Genomic DNA, 23,068 nt, shown 5'->3' on the forward strand with positions numbered 1-23,068 from the left:
TTATATGAGCTTCCACATTACAGCAGTTTACCATATGAGTGTGGATGTAAATCACTACATGTGAAATCAGTAGGAAAAGCAAATAATAGCTTTAGATACCCAGGAGCTTCAGATCAGCAGTTTTCATTTAGAAAATAATAATTAATAAATGTTTAAAGAAATGAAAATTACACTTATAAATTGATCAAGCTACATGAGACTATAAATAACCAGGAATATTCAAAAAAGAAACAATAGCATTTTTGAATGGACAATCTAATTATTGAAATTTAAAACATATGGATAAGTTAAGTAATATATTAGCAAATGAGTTAATCAGAAGTTAAATCTGAAGATATTAGCCAGAATACTTAAGAGAGGGGAAGGGGATGGAAAATATCAAAAGTGGATATTAAGATATGAAAATACAAGAAGCTGTTCTGACATGCATCTAATTAGAGTCCCAGAAGAAAAGAATATTGAATGGAAGATAAGCAATCAATATTTGAGAAGATAATGGCGGATGAGTTCTTAAAACTGATGAAAGACATAAACACACAGGTACAAAATAGGATAGCTTATACTGAGCAGAATATGTAGATCTTCCTCGACTTATGATGGGTTTATGTCCCAATAAACCCAGTATAAATTGAAAATAACGTAGATCAAAAATGCATTTAATACAACTAACCTACTGAAATCATAGCTTAGCCTAGCCTAACTTAAATGTGCTCAGAACACTTGTACCCTATAGTTGAGAAAAATCTTTTAACACAAAGCCTATTTTATAATAAAGTGTTGACTATCTTATGTAATTTATTGAATACTGTACTGAAAGTGAAAACCAGAATGGTTGTCTGGGTACAGAATGGTTGTAAATGTATTGGTTTTTTCCCCTCCTGATCATGTGGCTGACTGGGAGCTGGGGTTCCCTTCTTCGACCCAGCATTATGAGAGAGTATCGTACCACGTATCCTGCATATTATTAGCCCAGTAAAAGATCCAAATTCAAAATTCAAAGTACGGTTTCTACTGACTGCATATGGTTTTTGCACCATCCTAAGGTTGAAAGATTGTGAGTCGAACCATCATAAGTTGGGGGCCATCTGTACACAAATAAATTCAGTCATAGACATCTTGTAGTAAAAATTGAAATGCTAAGGCAGAGAGGTTCCTTAGAGCAGCTAAAGAGAAACAACAGCTCAACTATTCAAAAAAGACTATTAGGTTAACAGTAGACTTTTTATCAGCCACAATGGAAACCAGAAGACAGAGGAATACTATTCAGTTTTGAAGAAAAAAAAAAAAGTCAACCTAGGATTGCCTGCCTGTCAAAACTACCTTCCAAAAATAAGAGCAAAGACATTTTCACATAAACAAAGACCAGGGAACTGTGAGTAAGTCTCAACAGCCATAGCATGCCTAATTTATGCAGTTAAAAAGGGATAGACTGAGTTATTGGGCAACACTATTATGTGAGTTTGCAGGGAGATTGATCAGAATTAAGGTGTTCTAAAGTGCTTGAATTGTCTGGAGTTAGTGAGTTAGGACTTTGTTATGCATATTTTGATAACTTTAGGGATAACTAGTGAAAGAGTAGGAAATGAGTACATAACTTCCAAAGCTATAGAGGAGAAAAATGGACAACAAAATAAAGAACACCCATAAAATTCAATCTTTTTTTTAATGTATCCTTTTTTAGAGGATACGTGGGAAAAAGTAGACAAATAGAATTTTTAAAGGAAGATGGTAAAAAAAAAAGTCCAGATATCAAAAATCTTAATGAATCTGTGGGGGTTAAACTTTCCACTTAAAAGATATTATCAGACATATTAAAAAAAATTTAACTATAAGCTGTTTATAGGTTACACACTCAAAGCATAAGGCTATGGAGAGTTTGAAAGAGCAAAATAGACTAAATTATAGGCGTAAATATAAATGAAAGAACAATTGAGGTAGCTTTATTAATCTCATACAATTTAGACTAAGACAAAAAGCATATGCAGGAAAAGTCATTACTAATGATAAGAGGTTCAGTTCATCAGGGATATATAATAATTACAAATACGTAAAATATAAATATAAATAAATATATATGTAAAGCACAAATTGATCAAAAACTACAGGGAAAATATGACAAACCACAATCACAGTAGTACATTTTAGGAAACCTCCCTTATTAAAGGTTGAACAGAAAAATTTTTTTCAAAATATAAAATATTTGAGCAACAAATTAAGACACTTATTTATTTAGTTATTTATTTATCTTGGCAGTGCCGTGTGGCTTGCAGGATCTCAGTTCCCTGACCAGGGATTGAACCTGGTCCACGGCAGTGAAAGCCCAGAATCCTAACCTCTAGGTCACCAGGGAACTCACTGTTCGTTTTTTTTTTAAATTGATTTAATTAAAATACATAAATTCTACACCCAACAATTAGAGAATGCACATGTTTTTCAAGCAGATATAAAATGCTTATACAATTTGATACATACTAAGCCAATAAGAAATAAGATTTCAGAAAAACAGTATTGGGCTTCCCTGGTGGTGCAGTGGTTGAGAGTCCGCCTGCCGATGCAGGGGATACGGGTTCGTGCCCCGGTCCGGGAAGATCCCACATGCCGCAGAGCAGCTGGGCCCGTGAGCCATGGCCACTGAGCCAGAGCGTCCGGAGCCTGTACTCTGCAATGGGAGAGGCCGGCGTACCAAAAAAAAAAAACAAACAAAAAAAACAGTATCATATAGAACACACCCTTATACTCAGTGTAATTAAATCAGACGTCCATAGCAGGAAGATAAGGATAGATGAAATCACACAAGGCAAATATTAACCAAAGAAAACAATGAGGTCATTTTATTTATTCCAGGAAATATAGGTGTTAAGACAAAAAATATATAATGGATTAAAAAATGGATAAAAATTGCCAGTACGTATGATTTTATAAAGTGAATTTAGCAAATTCTGGCAATGTCAGATGCTCGTATTCCCAAAGACCATGTAATTTCACTCCTCAGAAGAAAACTTCTTGTATGGGAACACTAGGAAACGTGTGCAAAAATGTTCAAAGTAGTATTTTTTTAAAGAGCAAAACAACCGAAACAAAAATTAAACAGCAAAACAAATAAGAAAAAAACCTCAACTATACATAAGAGGTTAGTTAAGTAACTTATAGATTTGTCATACAGTGGAATATTGTACAATAGTGAATTTGAATAAATGACAGTTGAATACAACATGGATGTCTTATAATTTTGACCGAATAAAAACAAATCAAAGACAACTATTTGTAGCTTCATACCATTTCATAGAAGTTCATAAAAGAAGTTCATAAAAACTAGCAAAACAAAACTGTATACATATATTCATACATATTTATATATGTATACACCATGTATATTTGTTACATTCATATACATATATTGAACTGTACCATAAACATTATTTTCCCTCTATAAATATATCATTCTTTCTTTCTCTGTATATATATATGTGTGTGTGTACATAGACTCTTTGTCACTCTGTATCTCTCCATATAAAGATAAAGAATATATATAAATATATCAATCATATTTTATGATCCTATGATTATGTTCATTTTCATTTTTTGCTAAACCTAGATATGAATGTATATATATGTACGTGTACATGTGTGCGATTAATATTACACGATAAAATTTTAAAAATGAGGCATCAATTCTCATCAATACACATATCCAATAAATATTTGAATAAATAGTCAACTTCCCTTATTATTAAAAAAACTACTTGAAAATCAGTGATATAGTCATTATCTACCTAATTGACTAGAATGTGGAAAAATGTACACATTTTTTGGTAGTGTATGTGATGACAAGCATCTGTCTGTTTAGGGATTTATGAATGCGTTAAAATTTTTTAAACAGTGTTTGAATATTTTAGACATAAAATATATATCTCAGGCTAAAGGAAATAACAGTGGATGCAGTAGCTGATTAAATTAATGTAGCTACTGCACAATTTCTACCTTAAAAGAGCTCTGGGAAGGAACATGAACTGTGTGCTCTGCTAGTTCTGAAGAATAGATTTTATGATAAGCACTTAATTATCAGCACATCTGAAAAAGCTAAGTACACAGTGCATTAGTACAGAGTTTCTAAAAGGGTGAGTACCAAGATGGTTACATCTAGATTTGTGTATTTTATGTGTCATGTTCTTTTAAACAATACCTAATAAATCAGTTGCCTGTAAAACCTTGAAATGGACATCATGGTTCAAGTTGAAAATTCCCATTGTGAGACAGAAAGTTACCCAAGGTGTTATAGTCCATCAAGAAAATAACCCACAATTGCACTACCTTTATTTGGATACATTATTTATTAGAAATTTCAGATTTAATGGTCCTGAACACTTTGTATAGGACAGTTATCGAGTCATGGAATAAGATAAATTTTAGCCATGATTTACATTTCATATTATATAATTTATTTCTCTCTTCTTGTTTACTTTCTATTTCATGGGAAGATTTATTTTTCTGTTTTGAATGTTTGGTAGGGATATCTTCTTTTTGAAAGTGAATCATAAATTGAGATTTTTCAGCTATGACATTAGTTGTGTTTTCTTCTACCACGTGAAGGTGAAATCACCCCATGCCCTTCTAAAAGAACCCAGTTATTCCCAATAAGTAAATACTCATCAGATTATTTCAGTATAAAAATACAAGATGAGTGGATTGAATGGAATCTTATTCATTCAGAATTTCAGTTTTCCTTAGATTATATTTTGTAGACTACTCCTTTGCACTTGACTAAGGCTGAATATTAAATTTTCAGCTTTTAAAAGTTGATTATAGGTTACCCACCTATACATCTGTAATTCCTTTTCTGTTTTTGTCCCTCAAATACTCTCTTCAGATGCTTTTCATTCCAACATTCAACAGTGGCAGTGACCTCAAGTGCCACACCTGTAGACTCTTATGACACAAAAAATGACTAATTAGTTGTCACATATACTGAACTATATTTAAATTAAATCACTTCATTTACTCTTCCTTTGTGACAATTTATCTGTAGGTATTTGTTTCCATAATTACCAAAAAATACCTTTGCAGTCTTAATTGATTAGTATTTATAATTTATTCATTTACTTTGATGTCCATTTAGTCATTGAAGAAGAAAAACTATGGTTAAAACTATTGAAAGTGAAATACAGTTATTCGGGGAAGGAGAGCTTTTTAAGTTATGGCATAAATCTCTGGAAGTTGACATTAAAAGGAAAAAAACAAAGCATTGTTTAGAGCTGACTCCACAAATACCGTGAGCTGTTTGTTATGAAAATCAAAATACAGAAATATTATCAGAGTAGAGCAAACGACTAGCACCTTTTAGCTGATTTTTTTTCTAGAATCTAGAAAACCTCAGTTCTTTATGAATTATGAAAATAATTTTTAATCTCTACTAATGAATAAAATGATACTGCTAGGATAAAAGGTTGAAATATGAATGGATCTGAAATAAATGCTTTTTTATAGCACATGAAATTTCTGTCAAGTAGAATAAGGAATAAAACATCTTTTCTCAAAGAAATTTTAAGTCACTTGAATTAAGTACAAGTTGGTTTTTTTATGCAGCTTGATGTAGTTTTTTCTGGAGGCAAAAGATGATTATCTGTTTTATCAAAGTTGATTGTGTTCATTGTCTAAAGTTTTGCACTGGAAAAATTGAGATTTTATGTAAGTATGTCCCAAACATTGTATGGGACATACTTACACTAAAATATTATTTGTTTATTATCTGAAATTCACATTTAACTGGGCATCCTGTATTTTATCTGGCACTGATAATGGTAGGGAGATCTACAGACTGACATCTTTTTTCCTCAGGTAGCATGAAGAGGATGTTTGCTATCCAGTTGGCAGCAGAGTATAGAATTTAAATTAATGCAAATATATTTGCAGTGTCTTTTAAATTAGTTGAGCTTCTTGTAGCTAGAAGTTCTAGGAGTTTTTAAATAATGAAGAGTTTATTCAGAGAACCATTCAAAATATACCATCTGCAAAATATCTATGTACTTCTTAATATTTCTCTGCTGCTTTATGACTTTACATATTAAGTCTAGCATTACCAGAGCTGTGGTGGTTCATTCCTTTGGTTATTAAGTGGATATTTACTGACTATCTGGATGTTCTGGGTGGAGCTGGAAGGGATATATAGAGATGTGTGGGCTTTGATCTTGATTTTAAGGCAATTACAATATAACTGTAAAGTAAGACATACATGATTATTTGGTGAATGAGAGCTTTTTAAATGATGAAATAAATCTTTTTATGCCATCAGTTAAATCAAAGGCCATTCATTTTAATAAAATGCAATGTGAAAAAAATCCTCTGGATGACAGAGTTTCAGAGTAGCTCAGAGGATGGTAGGTTTACTCTTGGGTTTGAGTCATTTGGGAAGTCTTTATGGATGAAAAGGTAGTTAAGGTGGGTCTTGAAAAATGAAGAGAAAACTCCCTGAACCTTTTGAGGTTTTCATATTAATGTTGATAAAATGAAATGTATTCAGTAGGTTAGAGCAGAGTCCAAACTAACGTAGTTTCTCAATGACTAAACTTTTATTCTTCAGTAATGTTTCTTATACTAGGCATTAAAATAATCTTTTTATTTTGGGGGGACATGGCATTAAGTTGAAGGGCTTTTCAGTTATTGTTGAGAGTGACACAAGTCAGAAATATACCCAAATCTTTCAGGAACTAATTCCTGAACAAGCTAGTAGTATTGCATCAACTACCAAACAGCATACATGCAAGAATAGCTATGGACACGAGCTAGAATACTGCATCATGCACTCCGTATTATTTTATGAATTGACTTGTCTGTGCATCATGTTCTTATTGTATGAAGTAGGGATGGAAATAGGTACTATGTGTGATTGTTGTAGAATGATATATATAAATGGCCTAGAACTAAAGAATACTGAAAGATGATCCCCAAACAGTGAAATAAAGAAGATGAATGACTATTTGCGGATTATGCTTGACAATGTCATGTTTATAGTTTTAGCTTATGAAGCTGTTAGGGTTGACTTTCAGAGGTGGGAGTATGTGCCTTAAGAGGGAAGATGATGTTGCTCATCATAAAGAATTCATTTGGGAATGTTCTGTCAAGTACTGAGTATATATACTGAGAGTTCATTCCAATCTAACACTCATCGACGTATTTCTGACCATGGCTTCGTGACTTTTGCTATTTAAGGTGTGGTCTGGGAACCAACAGCATCAGCATCATCTGGGATTTTGTAAGAAATAGAGACTATTGGGTACCACCCCAGATTTCCAGAATCAGAATCTGAGTTTTAACAAGATTCCCAGATGATTCTTCTGCATGTTAGGGTTTAAGAAGCACCGCTCTAGATGTTAGCATAGGTGATTGAAAAGTTCATGCTGCTCCCAGCTTTTGAAAGTACAGTGATGTTGTCTTTTTCATATATTTCCTATCATTTATTTGATGACTATTTTATGGAGAAAGAAGTCCTTCAGTTCTCCAGAGTATTATGCAGCAAACTGCCTTTTCTGCTTCACCTCAGGGTGTTCAGTGGCCTGAAAGATGGAGCAGTTTAGCAGTTTACTGCTTAATTGTCAAGCTTTACTCTCTTTTCATGAATAGGAGTCACACTCAGAATCTTATGATTCTGAATAACAAAGATAGTAAGGGCATTACCTGTGTTTTATTAGAGCCACAGGTGGTAGAGGATGTCTTGAGTGTGTTCATTCAGTTGTTTTGAACCAGGATATATCTACTAATGTAGTTTGTGACTGGTCCCTGCATGGGTGTCCCCTGAAGACCTTACTAAAAATTCAGATTCTCAAGTTATGTCCAGGAGATTCAGATCTTCAATAGGGCAACTGAGAGGCCCTGGAATCTGTATTGCTAAGAAACTCCTTCAGTTGCAGCCCGTTTTGCAAACCATTGCTGTAGTCAGTCTCACTTCTGTCAGTTAGAAGACCTTTCCCTTCCCCTCATTTTTCAATTTTTATCCCTCATTTTTCATTGTCAGTATTGTCAGTAATTTTATTTATTTTTGTATAAAGTTAAAAATTCAGGCAACCGAGGATAGAAAAACAGAACATCAGTCTGGAAGGTAGAAGCCCTGTATTCTTGACTTGATGTAGACTAAATGGACAAGGCACTTTCTTCATTTTACTTATCTATAAAATGGGCTTTATACCTCAGTGGAATGTGAGATCACATATGTGTGAGTGCTTTGAAGTCTTCAAAAGAAAACGTGTGTGCGTTGAGCTTGTTATTGCCAGCTCGTTTTAATATCCTTCCTGTTAGTATGTGTTTTTCTTTTCAATGTAAAACCCGGTTCTCACTGAAAACTTACCTCTGCAGTTTCTGTCTCCTTTCTGCTTTACACCCAGCCTCACCGTCCTCTGCATTTGGACAGTCCTACAGCACCTGTATCACGGAAGCTTTTGCCTTGATCAGTCAGAATAAGAGCTCCTCTGTGGGCAGATCTGAACAGCTCTTGCCGAGACCTGCAAGGAGTCAGAGAGTTGTCCGTTGGGACAGGAACTTGAAACTAGAAAACCTAGAAGCCCCCAGACACCTTGTGTCAAAAGTGATACGTTGTGATGAATTCATTGCCTAGACAGGACACACCCAGAACTCCTTGTATATTTAGGAGGACATGTCAGTCACATACCAGTTAAAGGTTGAATGTATTCGTCTTTTTATGGTGAAGGAATAGGTTGGCTCAAGGACATTTCTAGATTGCAGAGTAAGTAGATATTGAAGGCACATAATCTTAATTACTGAGATATATTACTAGATATATTATGGTTCTAAACCACCCTCCTGAATACGCTTACAAAGCATCCCTACCTCTGAAGACTTCAGGAAAACACAGGTAATGCCCTTTCTGTCTTTGTTATTCAGAATTTTAAGATTATGGCTCTGACTACTATTATTGAAAAAAGAGTAAGGCTTGACAATTAACTGCTAAACTGCTCCATCTTTCAGGCCATTGAACACCACTAGGTGAAGCAGAAAAGGCAAAAAATATATTCTACCTGGTAATGTCTTAAAACAAAGGATCTGCTAGGAAATAAACATGGTTTTAAGAAAGATGTCTGTCATGGTTAAGGTACCTGGGGGAGTGGAAAAGAATGATACCAAAATGCCAGGTGGTAAGTTTTAGCTCCTTTGGATAGTGCAGAATGCAGATTCACACAGAAGGGGGGCTTTATTTGATTTTAGGATTTATATTGGTTAACTCATACTAGATGCACTATTATTTTCATTTTGCAGGTGAGGAAATTGAGGCAGGTTCAGTAAATTATCCAAAGTCACATATATAGTAAAATACAGAGCCAAGCTTGAAACTTAGGCATTCTGGTTCTAGAGTCTTACTTTTAAGTGAACTAAGTTGCTTCTCCTATAAAACTATGGGTCTTTCTGTCTTAAAATAATCTTTTCATGTGGTACTCTAGAGTCTTGCACTTCTTCTCTTTTTTTTTTTTTTTGGCGGTACGCGGGCCTCTCACTGCTGTGGCCTCTCCCGTCGCGGAGCACAGGCTCCGGACGCGCAGGCTCAGCGGCCGTGGCTCACGGGCCCAGCCGCTCCGCGGCATGTGGGATCTTCCCAGACCGGGGCACGAACCCGCGTCCCCTGCATCGGCAGGCGGACTCTCAACCGCTGCGCCAGCAGGGAAGCCCCATTTTAATATTTTTATGGTCAATTCATCATCAAATTATTTTTCATTTATTGTATTTCCTTTTATCTTTCCTACTTCGTGAAGAAAAATAGGACAAAAGATTGAAAACAACCTCCTGTAAAAAGTAGAAGTTAAATATCCATATTTGTTCAACCAGATGTAAGCTGTTAATCACAAGAAGATAATCATGTACCAAATTAAGTACTCTCAACAAATATTGGCTGAGATTTTGTTACATGTCTTAATACCTTTGAATTTTGCTTCCATAAAATAAGAACGTTCTTTTGGATGTTCAGCCATCAGGTCTCGGAATGAAGTCCTCCAGTAGAGAAACTTTTACACTCCCAAAGTGATTAAAGCACACATTTAACTATGCTACTCCTCTTCCTATAACCTTGCAGTTGCTTCCCTTTCCCTTTGAAGATACCTACCTCCTTGCCGTGGTCCACAAAGCTCTAGGTGACCGTCCAGCTTGTTGATTATTATGCTTCCTCTTATTTATTCCTCTCAAGCATCAGTGGCCTCTTTCAGTATCTCAGGCTTGCTAGAATGTACTGCCCTTTCCCCTCCCTCCTCCTCCAACAAGGATAGCTCCTTTCCATCCTTTGCTTTGATAAATCGCCCTCAGAAAGGCCTTCCTGAGGACCTTAAGCAGCCCTTCCACCGCCTTACCATCCCATCCATTCCATTCTTAGCACATATTACTTTGTCCTTACATGTTTATTTAGAGAACAGTGTGAAGCTTGTCATTCCTGACTAGACTCTAAACACCAGGTGAACAAGGACTATGTGCCTTGTATTCACCAATGTGTACCCAGTGCCTGGCAAAGTAATATTGTGATGATTATCTACAGATTACATATAGGGGTACCTACTTTGCAGTAGCTTTTTTTTTTTTTTTTTTTGCGGTACACGGGCCTCTCACCGTTGTGGCCTCTCCTGTTGTGGAGCACAGGCTCCGGACGCGCAGGCTCAGCGGCCATGGCTCACGGGCCCAGCCGCTCCGCGGCATGTGGGATCTTCCCGGACCGGGGCACGAACCCGTGTCCCCTGCATTGGCAGGCGGACTCTCAACCACTGCGCCACCAGGGAAGCCCCTGCAGTAGATTTAAGTAACAGCTCTCAAAACTTATTTTGTTATTTTAAGTTGTAACTCCTAACACATTATATCGTGGAGTAGCAAGTGTTTCACATGGTTATTTAATTAGAAAGCCATACAAGGTTTTTACAGTTAAAGAATGTATGCCTTATTCCCAGTTATTTGTGTACCTTTCCAGTATGCCTTTTAGGATACAGTGCCTCTGTTCTTCTTTGTTAATCAAACATTTTTTTAATTTAACAGTTACCATTCTGTCTTTAACAGCAGGAGATGCTATGAAATCCAACAATAAGGTCTCCTTGTCTTATGCCTTATAAAAAGAAAACACACACATAAACATACATTCACACACACTCTTTTAATGAATATATCTGTACAGCACCTATCATGCTGCTTGGTACCCAACAGACATTCAACTTGTTGAATGTTCATAAGTCCTTACAGATAGAAAAAATTTGTCTTAAAAAACTTGAGCTTCTGGTATATTTTATTTACTAGATTATGTAGCTCAGTCAACCACATTTCATTGATTAAATGGATCTAAATTTTATGATAGAAAAGAACATTGTAATCAGTTCGGTAGAATTTACTTTAATATATGTAAAAGCTGTATAGAGCACTTCAGCACTAGCAATGTATATATATTTATAGTGAAAAATATCCCAGTTTAGTTTAAATAAGTGGAAAGAGAAAAGTCCATTGATGAAATCAGGTGTAAAAATTTATGAATATCTATTAAATAATATAGAATTGATGATTATCCGGTCACAGTAAAATGAACAGAGCAGGTCCTTCAATAATAAAGCAAATCAACCAGTTTTAAATGTGACTCGTCTGGAGTGTGTGCGCATAAGTGTGTCTGTGTGTGCAGATACCTGTTATTGCTAATATAACAAACGGGAATATTGCATTCCTTACCTAGAACGGAAGATGCCAGTTTCTGGGTACTGAGAATATTGTATTGCATTCTACCTATTACATTACAGGAGATAAAATTCAGGTGCTTGAAGACTATTTTTTTAAAGCCCTTCTGAATGCTAGATTTCGAGTAATGGTTTTCTTCTTCTGCAGGAGAGCACACAGCTGCTACAAATGCCGTCAATGCAGTTTTACAGCTGCCGAGACTCAGTCACTACTGGAGCACTTCAACACTGTTCACTGCCAGGAACAGGACAGCACTACAGCCAACGGCGAAGAGGACGGGCATGCCATATCCACCATCAAGGAGGAGCCCAAGATTGACCTCAAGGTCTACAGTCTGCTCAATCCAGACTCTAAAATGGGAGAGCCGGTTGCTGAGAGTGTGGTGAAGAGGGAGAAGCTAGAAGAGAAGGACGGGCTGAAAGAAAAAGCTTGGGCTGAGAGTTCAAGTGATGACCTTCGCAACGTGACTTGGAGAGGGGCGGACATCCTACGGGGCAGTCCATCCTATACCCAAGCAAGCCTGGGGCTTCTGACCCCTGTGTCCGGCCCCCAAGAGCAGACAAAGACTTTAAGGGATAGCCCCAACGTAGAGGCTGCCCACCTGGCGCGCCCTATTTATGGCTTGGCTGTGGAGACCAAGGGCTTCCTGCAGGGGGTGCCTGCAGGCGGAGAGAAGGCTGGCGCCCTCACCCAGCAGTATCCTGCATCCGGAGAAAACAAGTCCAAGGATGAATCCCAGTCCCTGTTACGGGTAGGAAGGTTTAATTTTTTTAAATAATTCCTATATCTTGAAGGGAAAATGGGGAGAACGTACCTTCTCTAGAGTTAGTATCATGACTTACCAAGTGTAACTAAATGATGTGTATCTGTCTGGGGATGTATACTTAATAAGGCCAAAGTGGTAGAAAGCAGCTCACGTGTGTTTGTGTGGACTCTACATACACTTGATCGAGTGGGTGGAAGTCACTTGTTTGTCACCACTCTCAGCTCCGATTGAATGTTTGTTAATCATCCCTGGTGATTATGCAAAACCATGAGGCCGCTTTTGGAGAAGGGAGGCTCGGAATCCCAGAAGGATGCACATTTGTTACATTAAAACGATGAAATGACTTTTAAATCTTAAGGTGGTGTGACACAGTCTATGGTTAATAAGGAAATGAGCAGAGATTTAAATCGCTAAGAATGCAAAGCCCTCAGTGAGACGTTAATACGGAAATGTAGTGTTTTTAAAACTCACAGCGTAATTATGTACAAATGACAATGCTTGTTGTTTTGTTGCCAAGAGGAGGGGAAAAATGAGATAGACTTAAGTGTGAATGGTGTGAAGAGCATCCGAAGAAGAGACCCATGAATTTTACATTATCGGGCTCCTGTAGGGAGAAAGACACAGTCCTGCGTGAAAAAGAAACTAAACAAAAGCTCTGTAAGATAAGATCCTTGCTCACTCTCTTCATGCTGTGTAGACTGTGAATTGTTAAGAAATATTTTAGGTTTTGAAAATTCAGTTGAGTGATGCTTGCTTTTTGCCTAAGGCACTACCACTTCAACATCTCACCTTGACTTTGAGAAGTTTTGAGCTTTCCGGTTGATTTCAAAGCTTTGTTCCTTCATGGAAGGTAGGATCAGAATCCAGCTAACCTTTACAAAAGAGCTGGTTAGTTCAGCCAGTCCAGTGCTTTGACCTGGAGGTTAGAGACCACCGAGTTCTCTCTGGATGTATTCTGGGGAGAAAAATTACTCTTGCCAATGTCGGCTTGGCTACTCCGCTCTCATTTCATGTAGATTCTCTGAGGCTTATCTGTGCTTCTCTGGCTTTCTCTAGTGGAGTTGAGAAACGCCCCTTGGAGGAGCACAGTTAATTATAAAAGTTGTTACCTTTCCCATCCGCAGTCATGCCCTGGAGCTAAGAGAAGGGCTTGAATGCAGAAGATGAGATGCCTCCTTGTACACTGAGAAACAAAGAATCCTTCCTGCCCGGAAGGAGCAAGTTTATCATAAATAACTTTGGAAAGAAGAGAAATAGTTCCTGTGCTTTTCAAGTGAGTGTTCAATTTAGGGAGCTTCTTTCATATATTATGCATTTTTATCATTGTAAATGCTCATCATTTTCTTAGCATATGAGGACTCTTCTGGTCTCAAGTGGCTCTTATGGTTTCTGGTTATAAGGCAGGAATGACAGTGTCCTAGGATTTTTAAATTTCATGTTGCATCTTGAGAGCGTGGTGGAATTGATTTCCTTACATCTGTATCACTAGAATTCCCCACTCTTTTTTTTTTTTTCCATTTAAAACTGTTTTCATCCATGACATCTTCATCTGATACCAAGTTGTGTGACTCTTTTAGACTGTTTCTGGAATGTTACCTTTTCTGCCACCGTTTGTAAACACTAAGCATTTGGAACGAGCAGTAATTTATGAAGCAGTGCAATTTAAAGCCTGAGCAGGATAGTTCTATTCTTTAAGCAGCCTGAGGATGATAATACTTTTCTAAAAAAATTGTTTTTCTCAACTCCTCCGCTTCCTTAACTCCCCGACTTCAACTTTCTGTTGCATCATTTCAACTGTCTTTTCAGTTCCTCCACATCAGCTGCTGAAGTAGGAAATCTTCAGCAAGAGGCTACTTAACTGTGTTCTACAGTGAATATCAGATTCCTAACTGTAGGATTTGTGATAAAGACCATCATCTACTAAATTTTGAGAGCTGACAAAAAAGTCTCTCTCTATATATGTGTGTATATATATATATACACACACACATATATATATATATATGACGTATTTTAAAGTGGCCTGGGTCTTTCTTCTGTGATTTTAGTAAAATTTGATCTTTAAAATTTATATTTTCATTGCATTTGAATAGTGCTTTTGGAAGTCACCCATTTTATTGGACATTTGCAATAAGGAGGTATAGCTGATTTGATTTATTGTGAAATATTGGGTCGGCCAAAATGTTCATTTGGTTAGTGAATACGCTGTTCAGTAAAGTTCTAGATGAAATGAAAAAATGTGGCTTTTATTTTTACTTAAAATCTAATGAACTTTTTGGCCGACCCAATATTTAGTATATTAACTGAATTTAAAAGTTTTAATTTACACATGTCTTGCTGATCAGCTTTTTAAGATACTTGAGAGAATTAAGAGCGCGTGATTGTGAATTTGACAAGAATTCTATTTTGGTGAATTCTGATTGTGAATTTGACAAGAAATCTACTTTGGTGGTAGAAATTGGTATTGCTAAGTTATCATGGCAAACATATACTTCTCATTCCTTCCTCTGCCATCAGTGAGGGGAAACCCAAAAGAATATTGCCATCATATTTACTAAGGCAAAACCAAAGTACTTTAATTTTGTAATTTTAGAGGTCTAGTTAGTAAGAAAGGTGTCCTGTAAAAATTTATAAGTACACAAGTGAAATATGCACATACAATTTCCATGTTTTAAATGAAAAAACAGGGGTCTGTGTAAGTATATATCTACAGAATGTAACATTCATGTTTGAGTTTAAATAGTAGAATGGAACTTGAAATTAACTTGCTGTTTGGTATGTTTATTTTGAAATAGTACGCAATTTAAGAAATGGAAAATAGGTTTTAAAAGCGATTTTTTAATTAGAGCATCCAGTAAAGCATTAATAGGACAAATGTAAATATATTTATACATGTAGTTTCTAATACTAAAAGTAAAAACTTGACTATCATCTTTGACTACTGGGCAGAGTGATATTCAAGAATTAAGTGTGGAAAATGTGTCCAACAGAAAATGTTAATTTAAAATAGTTTAACACTATGTTGCTAAATAATGGAAACATTTTAAAGAGTATGCTGAATGGAGTTAGGGTCATGTCACAAAGCACATCATTAAAATATCACTTTCAGAATATTAGTCTTTCTTTTACATGTTTCTAACTGGTTGTAGTTATGAAATTCTGCTGCACTCAAAGTGAGGAAGGAAATACAAGAATCACAGAGAAGAGCTCAAGTTTCAAAATATTCATTAGTTTTCTTCACTTCTTTCTTTTCTTTTTTTTTTTTTCCTTAGGTCAGTGTTTGGCTTTTAGTTTTATATTCAGTTGCAGCTCATTTATGTGTATTTTCATTTGGTGAATACCTTTAGACTTCCCTTGTTACTAGTATGGAATTGATCTTGTTATAAAAAATTCTAAGTCGTGTATGTGACCTGTGTTGATCATTGTGCTTTGAGTATGGCAGGGAGCACATTAACATAAGCTTCATCTTGTAAATTGCTTTATGAAAATCAGTGTTTTGTGTGCACTAACAGTATTTCTATAAAATCATGTTTTTTCTTTTTATGAGTAGACAGAAATATTAGCCCCTTTAGATGCTTTGCTAGAAATAGTCCAAGTTTATATGTAAAGTTTAATTATTCCTCTTTTAAAACTTCTAGAATAGATCTTATAAAACATGAATCAGCTCCTGAAAATGTTTTGAAAACGCAGCATTTAAATTTGGCTCCAGGAAGATGTTAATGTCTTTAATACTGTCTTGCTAAAAGTAAAAGTTAATTGGTTTTTTATATTCAAATAGATGTTCCTTTCTCATTTTAAACTAAACAGTGTAGTATAGTCAGAACTCAGTGTAGTCGGGTGCTCTTTTCTGATCAGCGTCTTGTATAATTTTTATTTTAACAAAGGTATTTATTTTTTTAATTATTTGGTAGCTTCTTATGCAGATGTAACTGTGTTCGTTTTATTATTTCCTGTTGAGGAATTCTAGGTTTCATTCTTGTAATTAACGTTTTAGATTGGATTTTATAACACAGAAAGCGATGTTTTTTAACTGATAACCATATTAAAAGGAAGCAAACACCTGTTATTAAATTTCACAAAGATTTTGCCAATATCACATGCATTTTTTTCGTTTTTCAGTGAAACTCAGAAGTATAATTGTTTAGTTGGCAAATCTATACTTACGTAATAAACTTCTGCATGTCATGTCAGGACAGAACGTCACAGTCAGATAACTCGTAGGCTCTAATTCTTCCACCAGTTCAGATGCCCTAGTTATCAGTCCACTTTGCACATGCACCTAGGGGAAAAATAAATCTCTTTGTGATTGATTTCAGTGTAAATTTACTTGCGGATTTGTCCTGTTTAACATGTACATTTTGCACTGCTTGGTTTTGGCAGAGATGTCTGGCCATGGGCTGTGGAGTTGAGTTTCAGGTTCTTGGAGTTGAGATCCGAGTTGAGCCATTGGCTCAGAGAAAGGGCCTCCCAGGATCCCGTTCATTTGTCTGCTAGAGGGGATCATGATGCCAGCCATCCTCCCAGGAGTGCTGCGCAGCTTAGTTAATTAATGTTTGTCGGGCCATTTGAGATCGTCAGATGCAGGGTTCTAGATAAGGGCAAAGTAGTATGATTATTTGTTCGTTTTGTAAATGTGATACCAAGACAGTACAAAGCAGATGTTATTTCCCCCTTTCTTCAGCGGCGTTAAATTTATAGTTTAAAGATTGTTGATACCGGACAGTCTATTGAGATGCAAAAATGTTCTTTTGGGGACAGTCCACTGGCAGTCAAAGAGACGTTTAAACAAGCGACAGTGTTGAATGCCTTTACAACCATTGACAGAAGACCGCAGGAACTTTTTTTTAACTAAAGATGATCTCAGGTGAAAAGTCTGATATTTATTGTTTTGCTTCATGTTTAATGAAAATAAAAGCAGCTATCATCTAGGTACTGTTGTCTAAACATAGTGTTTACATACATAACCATTTTCCTGACCCCATTTGAATTTTTTTATATTTGCATATATTGAATACCAAAGAGAAAAGTCTATACCAGGAAAAATAGGAAGCATACACCTCCCTAATCATTAGCTATGAAATAGTTTTTAGGCCTTGTTTGTAAAATTTCTCTTTAGGTAGCCGCTGATATTTATTTTGCCTAAGAATAAAATGTTAAAAACCATTTACTGTATCCAGAGATTAACAATCCTTGTATATCTCTGTGCTTCTGCCCTAGATAGATGCATTTCTGTTGTCACCTATTAGAAAAGGGTATGGTTTAAATTCAAATATATAATAAATTTATTTTAAAAATAACAATTATTCATCCTCTTAGTTATGTTTAATAGTGAACATGACCATTTTAATTTTTATTAAATAAAATCTAAGTAGCTTTTTTTTTCCTTTATTGGTTATTCATCTTTTATATTGGCATACCATATTTGACAATAGATCACTAGTAAAATCAATTTGATACATATATGTTTGACTAATGGGATTTTCTATTATTTTGATTTCTTTCTTTTAAGTCAACTCCCCTGGCTAAAGTATTTTTTAAAAGCACATTTTTTTTTTCTTTTTTTGTAACCTAGGCTTTTTGTGAAGCCTGGCATAGTTCTGCTGGCCCAGGTTTCTAAGGCAGGGGAAGCAGATGTATCTTTTAGTGAATTGGGCTGTAAGTTTGTAGTCCCTGTGAAATGGTATCCTTCAGCACGGTATCTGTTAATTATTTCCTGTATAACTATCTTTTGCTTGGCTTCCTTTTTTTCACGGACGGCATGAGTCAGAAGATAACAGGGCCCAAGAAGGACCCTATTGTTGAGTGTTCTTAGATGTTGGAAGTGAAGAGTATACAGAAGGTGGCCCAAGTTTCAGGAGCACAGATGCAGAATGATTCCAAAGTGTGTCAGCCATGAGCTGCGCAGCCTCGATGTGAATCTAGTATTTTTCTGGCCAAGTCCAGTCTGATGGGTGGATTTAACAGAAGTGTTCATTACCTAAAATCCAGGAAAAATTTTTACCTTGGATTTCTGTGTTTGGTATTTGCTCCCACCAAAAAAGTGAATATTGTTTCCATTGTCATATTCTTTTACTCTCCCTTCCCTTTGACTCTGTCAGTGAACTTTCATTAAGTGTTTATAGACCAGGACATTGATTACTAAGATGGTCTACCAATAAACTCAAGGACGCTTGGCAGGTAGGATACTGCCGCGTGTGGTTGTGCTACTAGTTCAAGGAGATGCAGATAGTTTCAGTGAGGCTCCAAGAACCCTATTTCCTTCATTTTGGCGAAGTAACATTCTCATTTATAGATGTTTGTAATTAACTATAATTTACAAGTAAAACAGAATCGGGGTTATGACGTCATTTTGGAAAAAAACCACAATACTTTATCTTACGGCATATTTTTTATGTTGTTATCAGTGATTGGGGTAAGGCAAAGGAATCTTACTTTCGTTTTGTTTTTGTAAGCACAGGACATTTGTGATGTGATCAATTGAGTGGTATCATCTCTCATGTTAGGATGATCAAATAGCTCGCACATAATTTTACATGTTAACTTGCCTTTTTAAAAAGAGTTTCTCAATTTCTAAGATTTAATTCGGGCATATTAATTATGAAAGCGATGAACCATTTCATGCCCTGGAAATTTACCTATCTGTAACATCATGATTAATCAGAAAAAACTAAGGATATACAGAGATATTTCTAAAAGACAGAATACACTGTATAATATTTAAATGAGAAAATCCGACTGATAATAAATGGTGTCCCATGTCCAAGTCACTGTCATTGAAGTGGGTCATTTTTAAGATACAAAATAAAAATAAATTCACTCATAAATAATGCTTAGAGAATAATATCCTAGAAATACGTAATTAAGGAGAGCTGTTAAACTAAATTGACTTATTTAATGATGAATGCAGGTAATCAAGGAAAAAGCAAATGATAATCTTTAAGAGCTATTTCTTATGTATATGAAATATGACAGATATCCAATACCCAGATAATGGTATGATATGCTTCCCTTACATTATGTGTGCAGCACAGTTTGTTTTCTAGAGGAATTTATTTCCAAGTACGACCTATGTTCTTCTGCAGAGTTGAGTCATGTTTCTTAAGGGAAAGCAGTCAACTCAGATAGACTTACCTTTTTTAGGCGAGAACTCTCTTTCCTTGTTTTCCTTTTGCCTTCATGGATGATGTTTTTACTACCCTTCACAATTTCTCAACCCAGTTTTTGCCTTCATTGGATGTGTGTTGGATGTGGTGGGGTAATAGCGTGGGCTTTGAGGGAATATAAGAGAGAACTTGATTTTTCTCTTTAAAATATGGAATTTAATGATCTTTAGTTTTAATTGTCGCTGAAATATTTACATTGATTCCATTAGAAAGTATTTTTCTTTCATAGGATTTTCAGAATGTCAGAATAGTCTTTATTATTTCTTAATAACGTGTTAAAAAGACAGGGGAAAGAATACTTTCTCAATTAACATTGAGTTTGTAATTGCTATAGGCTAAAAATACAGAATCTCAAGCCATTATTTTTATTTATTTATTTATTTTTGGCTGTGTTGGGTCTCCGTTGCTGCACATGGGTTTTCTCTAGTTGCAGCGAGCGGGGGCTACTCTTTGTTGCGGTGCGCTGGCTTCTCATTGCGGTGGCTTCTTCTGTTGCGGAGCACGGGCTCTAGTGCACGGCTTCAGTAGTTGTGGCACGCGGGCTCTAGAGTGCAAGCTCAGTACTTGTGGTGCACGGGCTTATTTGCACCGTGACATGTGGGATCTTCCCGGGCTAGGGCTTGAAACCGTGTCCCCTGCATTGGCAGGCGGATTCTTAACCACTGTGCCACCAGGGAAGCCCTCTCAGGCCATTCTTACCCCGTTAATGACACTTATGAAAACATGCCCTGATGTCATTTATATGCACAAGTTAGGTCAGATTTATATATGGGAATCTAAACATTTACAAATATTACATTTGAGAGAGCTATTTGCTTTACTTAAAAATAATCATTTGCTTTAAAAAAAACCCCGGAACCTCCGCATGGGACTTTTAAAATTTCTTCCCTGATACTTTGAAAAATGAAAATGTTTTTATTTACTTATAACTTTTTAGAAGCTTATCTGTTTCGCAAAGCATGCTACAGTTGAAGCAGTGTTGGTCATATTTTAGAAGATACACATGTTTGGCTAATCTAATTCTTCTTAATCTCAGGAATTTTCAACCTAAACTTTTCTTGATAATTCAGGAAAATCCATCACTTCGCCTGAATCATATAACTGATTCAAAGAAATTTGGAGGTTTTTAAAATGTAGACTGTCGCGATGGGCAGTCTATGGTCTACAAATGAACTATCCACTTAATATGCCTCTCAAAACTTTATGCTATGATAATGTATCTCATGTAGGATTTTTTAAAAAATCAAATCAAAATTTAGAGCTTACCTCAAATTCACATATGATTTAAATATTTTTCAAGACTCCAAAATATATCTGAATTATTCTTTAGTAGTGTGCCCAGCCTTTTGAGGTTACAGCTGGGTTTAGAGGTGGGTGTGTTCCACCTTTAATGGAGTGTCTCTGGTTGTGATTCAGGCTTGACAGGATTGTATTTTCCAGTAAAATTATATTTTAAGTTTTCTTTTTACTCTTCCCTTGTGATGTAGTGGAAAGAGTACTGGATTGGAGGAAAAGGCTTTGTGTTCTCGACTCACTTTGTGACTAACTGGCCGTGTGACCACCCTGGATGAGTCACTCAGTCCTTATGTCCTGTTTCCTTCTTTGGAAAATTATGGAGATAGAAGCATACAATTGCTCAGATCTCTTTAAAATTGCAAACTCTGGGGCCAAGCAAATTTTCTATAAAACCTTAAACATTTAGGTCTGTGAATTGATACCCGAGGCAACTTTAAGACAAATATCTTCTATTGTGGACTTAGTGATGCTAATGTCCAAAGAGATATCATGTATTTGATGTCCAAGTTCCTAAGTTAGATTTCCCTCTAATGGCTAAGAACCCATAAATTATAAACAACTGTCACAATACAGTCTAAAATCTTCAACAGGGACTTATCTTATACAAGAAAGCTCATTCTTTGAAAATACCTTTGTTTCAGAGAATCATGCTATTAAGGGGCCACTTACGAATGCCGATAAAGGGAAGTCTACACAATGAGAAATAAAATAATTCTGGTGAGAATATGACATGTTTAAAGTCTATTTCTTCAGTTTCTTGGCATTGAGCGATGTTGCCTGTTTTTTTCACAGTCAGATGTTCAAATCAGAATTTTGGATGCAGAAACTAATTTTAGTAGGTGGGGTGCAAATTTCTTATGAGTCCATGAATAGACTCTAATCCCAGCTGTTTCATTACAATTATAAAAATAAAATTGGCTGTGAATCATTCAAACTCTATTTAATGGATGTGAATAATTCAGTTTCGCCCCACTGAAATCTTAAAACTATAAACCTATCTTAGATTCTTTGTGTTCCTCCAGAGTTAATATCTCATTATTCATATGTGAATTATTAGAAGTATTGGTGGTCATGATGGAAATGACCATATTTCCACTCAGTTCCTGTGGGTTTCAGGAGAGGAGGTGGCCTCTAGGGTGGCGTTGGTGATGAAAACAAGAAAGAAATTAGGAAGAGTCTATGAAAAGGGAAAAGGATATCGAATTAGTGTTTGTTGGCATTTTCTTACCCGTGGAAGAGTCTCTGAAAAGAGAAAAGGATATCGAATTAGTATTTGTTGGCATTTTCTTTCCCATTAAAATATATATGTTCATTACATACATTTTAGAAAATATAAATAAGCAAAAAAGAAGAAAATGACTACTCAACACTTTAATCTATCCCTTTCTGGAGACACACACACGAAGACATGCACATACAAACATAGACTTATGTGTTTATTATTAAATAGCCTTCAATTTCACTTTATAATAAATTGTAAACATTTTCTCATATTAGTGTTTATTCTGCTATATCACATTTATTGACTTCATAATATTTCATTATGTATTGTACTAGTTGTACCAGAAAAGATGATTATTGATTCCTTGTTGTCAGACATTGAAGTTACTTCCAATTTTTGCTGTGGTAAATAGTGCTGTATTGAATATCCTTGTAGCTAAATAATTCTATCTTGCTTGCAATCTTAAATTGTTAGAACTGGCTTCCCTATAATCAGGTTCCTCCATGGGGTGACACAGTAGTGGAGTTTATTGTCAAGTATTGGTCACTTTACCAGGCTATGTGTATGTATACTCTTGGGAAATGGTAAAACATTTCATTGGTGAGAATTACCTCACAGTGGTAGCTAAGAAATAGAACCCCCAACATTTTCTTTAAACATTATTATGGGGGAAAACTTAGTACGAAGGTTTGAATAAGGTACATTTCTGAAGCACCAACATAGATTCAGTGAAGTATCTATTTCACTTTTATAATCGAAACATTCCTTAGTCACCTTGACATTCAAAGAGTATTTAAATAGTGTAATGTACTGAAATGAGTCTTACAAGGTAAATATATATATTATATGTATATATATATGTATATATATATTTAATATTTATGTATATATGTATTTAATATATAAAGGGATTTCAGTGTCTCCAAA

General features: G+C 35.6%; 1 protein-coding gene across 2 annotated transcripts in view; it reads left to right on the plus strand.

Moving 5' to 3' along the window:
- Nucleotides 1-23,068, plus strand: part of TRPS1 (transcriptional repressor GATA binding 1) — a 253,726-nt gene that overhangs the window by 66,133 nt on the left and 164,525 nt on the right. For both annotated transcript variants that reach the window (XM_082674391.1, XM_082674392.1), the window contains exon 4: nt 11,842-12,445. In XM_082674391.1, the coding sequence (XP_082530517.1) occupies nt 11,842-12,445 (604 nt within the window). The remainder of the gene's footprint in view (nt 1-11,841; nt 12,446-23,068) is intronic.

This window comes from Grampus griseus (genome assembly GCF_964374135.1).
Source record: "Grampus griseus genome assembly, chromosome: 17".
In the NCBI taxonomy this organism is placed as follows: Eukaryota; Metazoa; Chordata; class Mammalia; order Artiodactyla; family Delphinidae; genus Grampus; species Grampus griseus.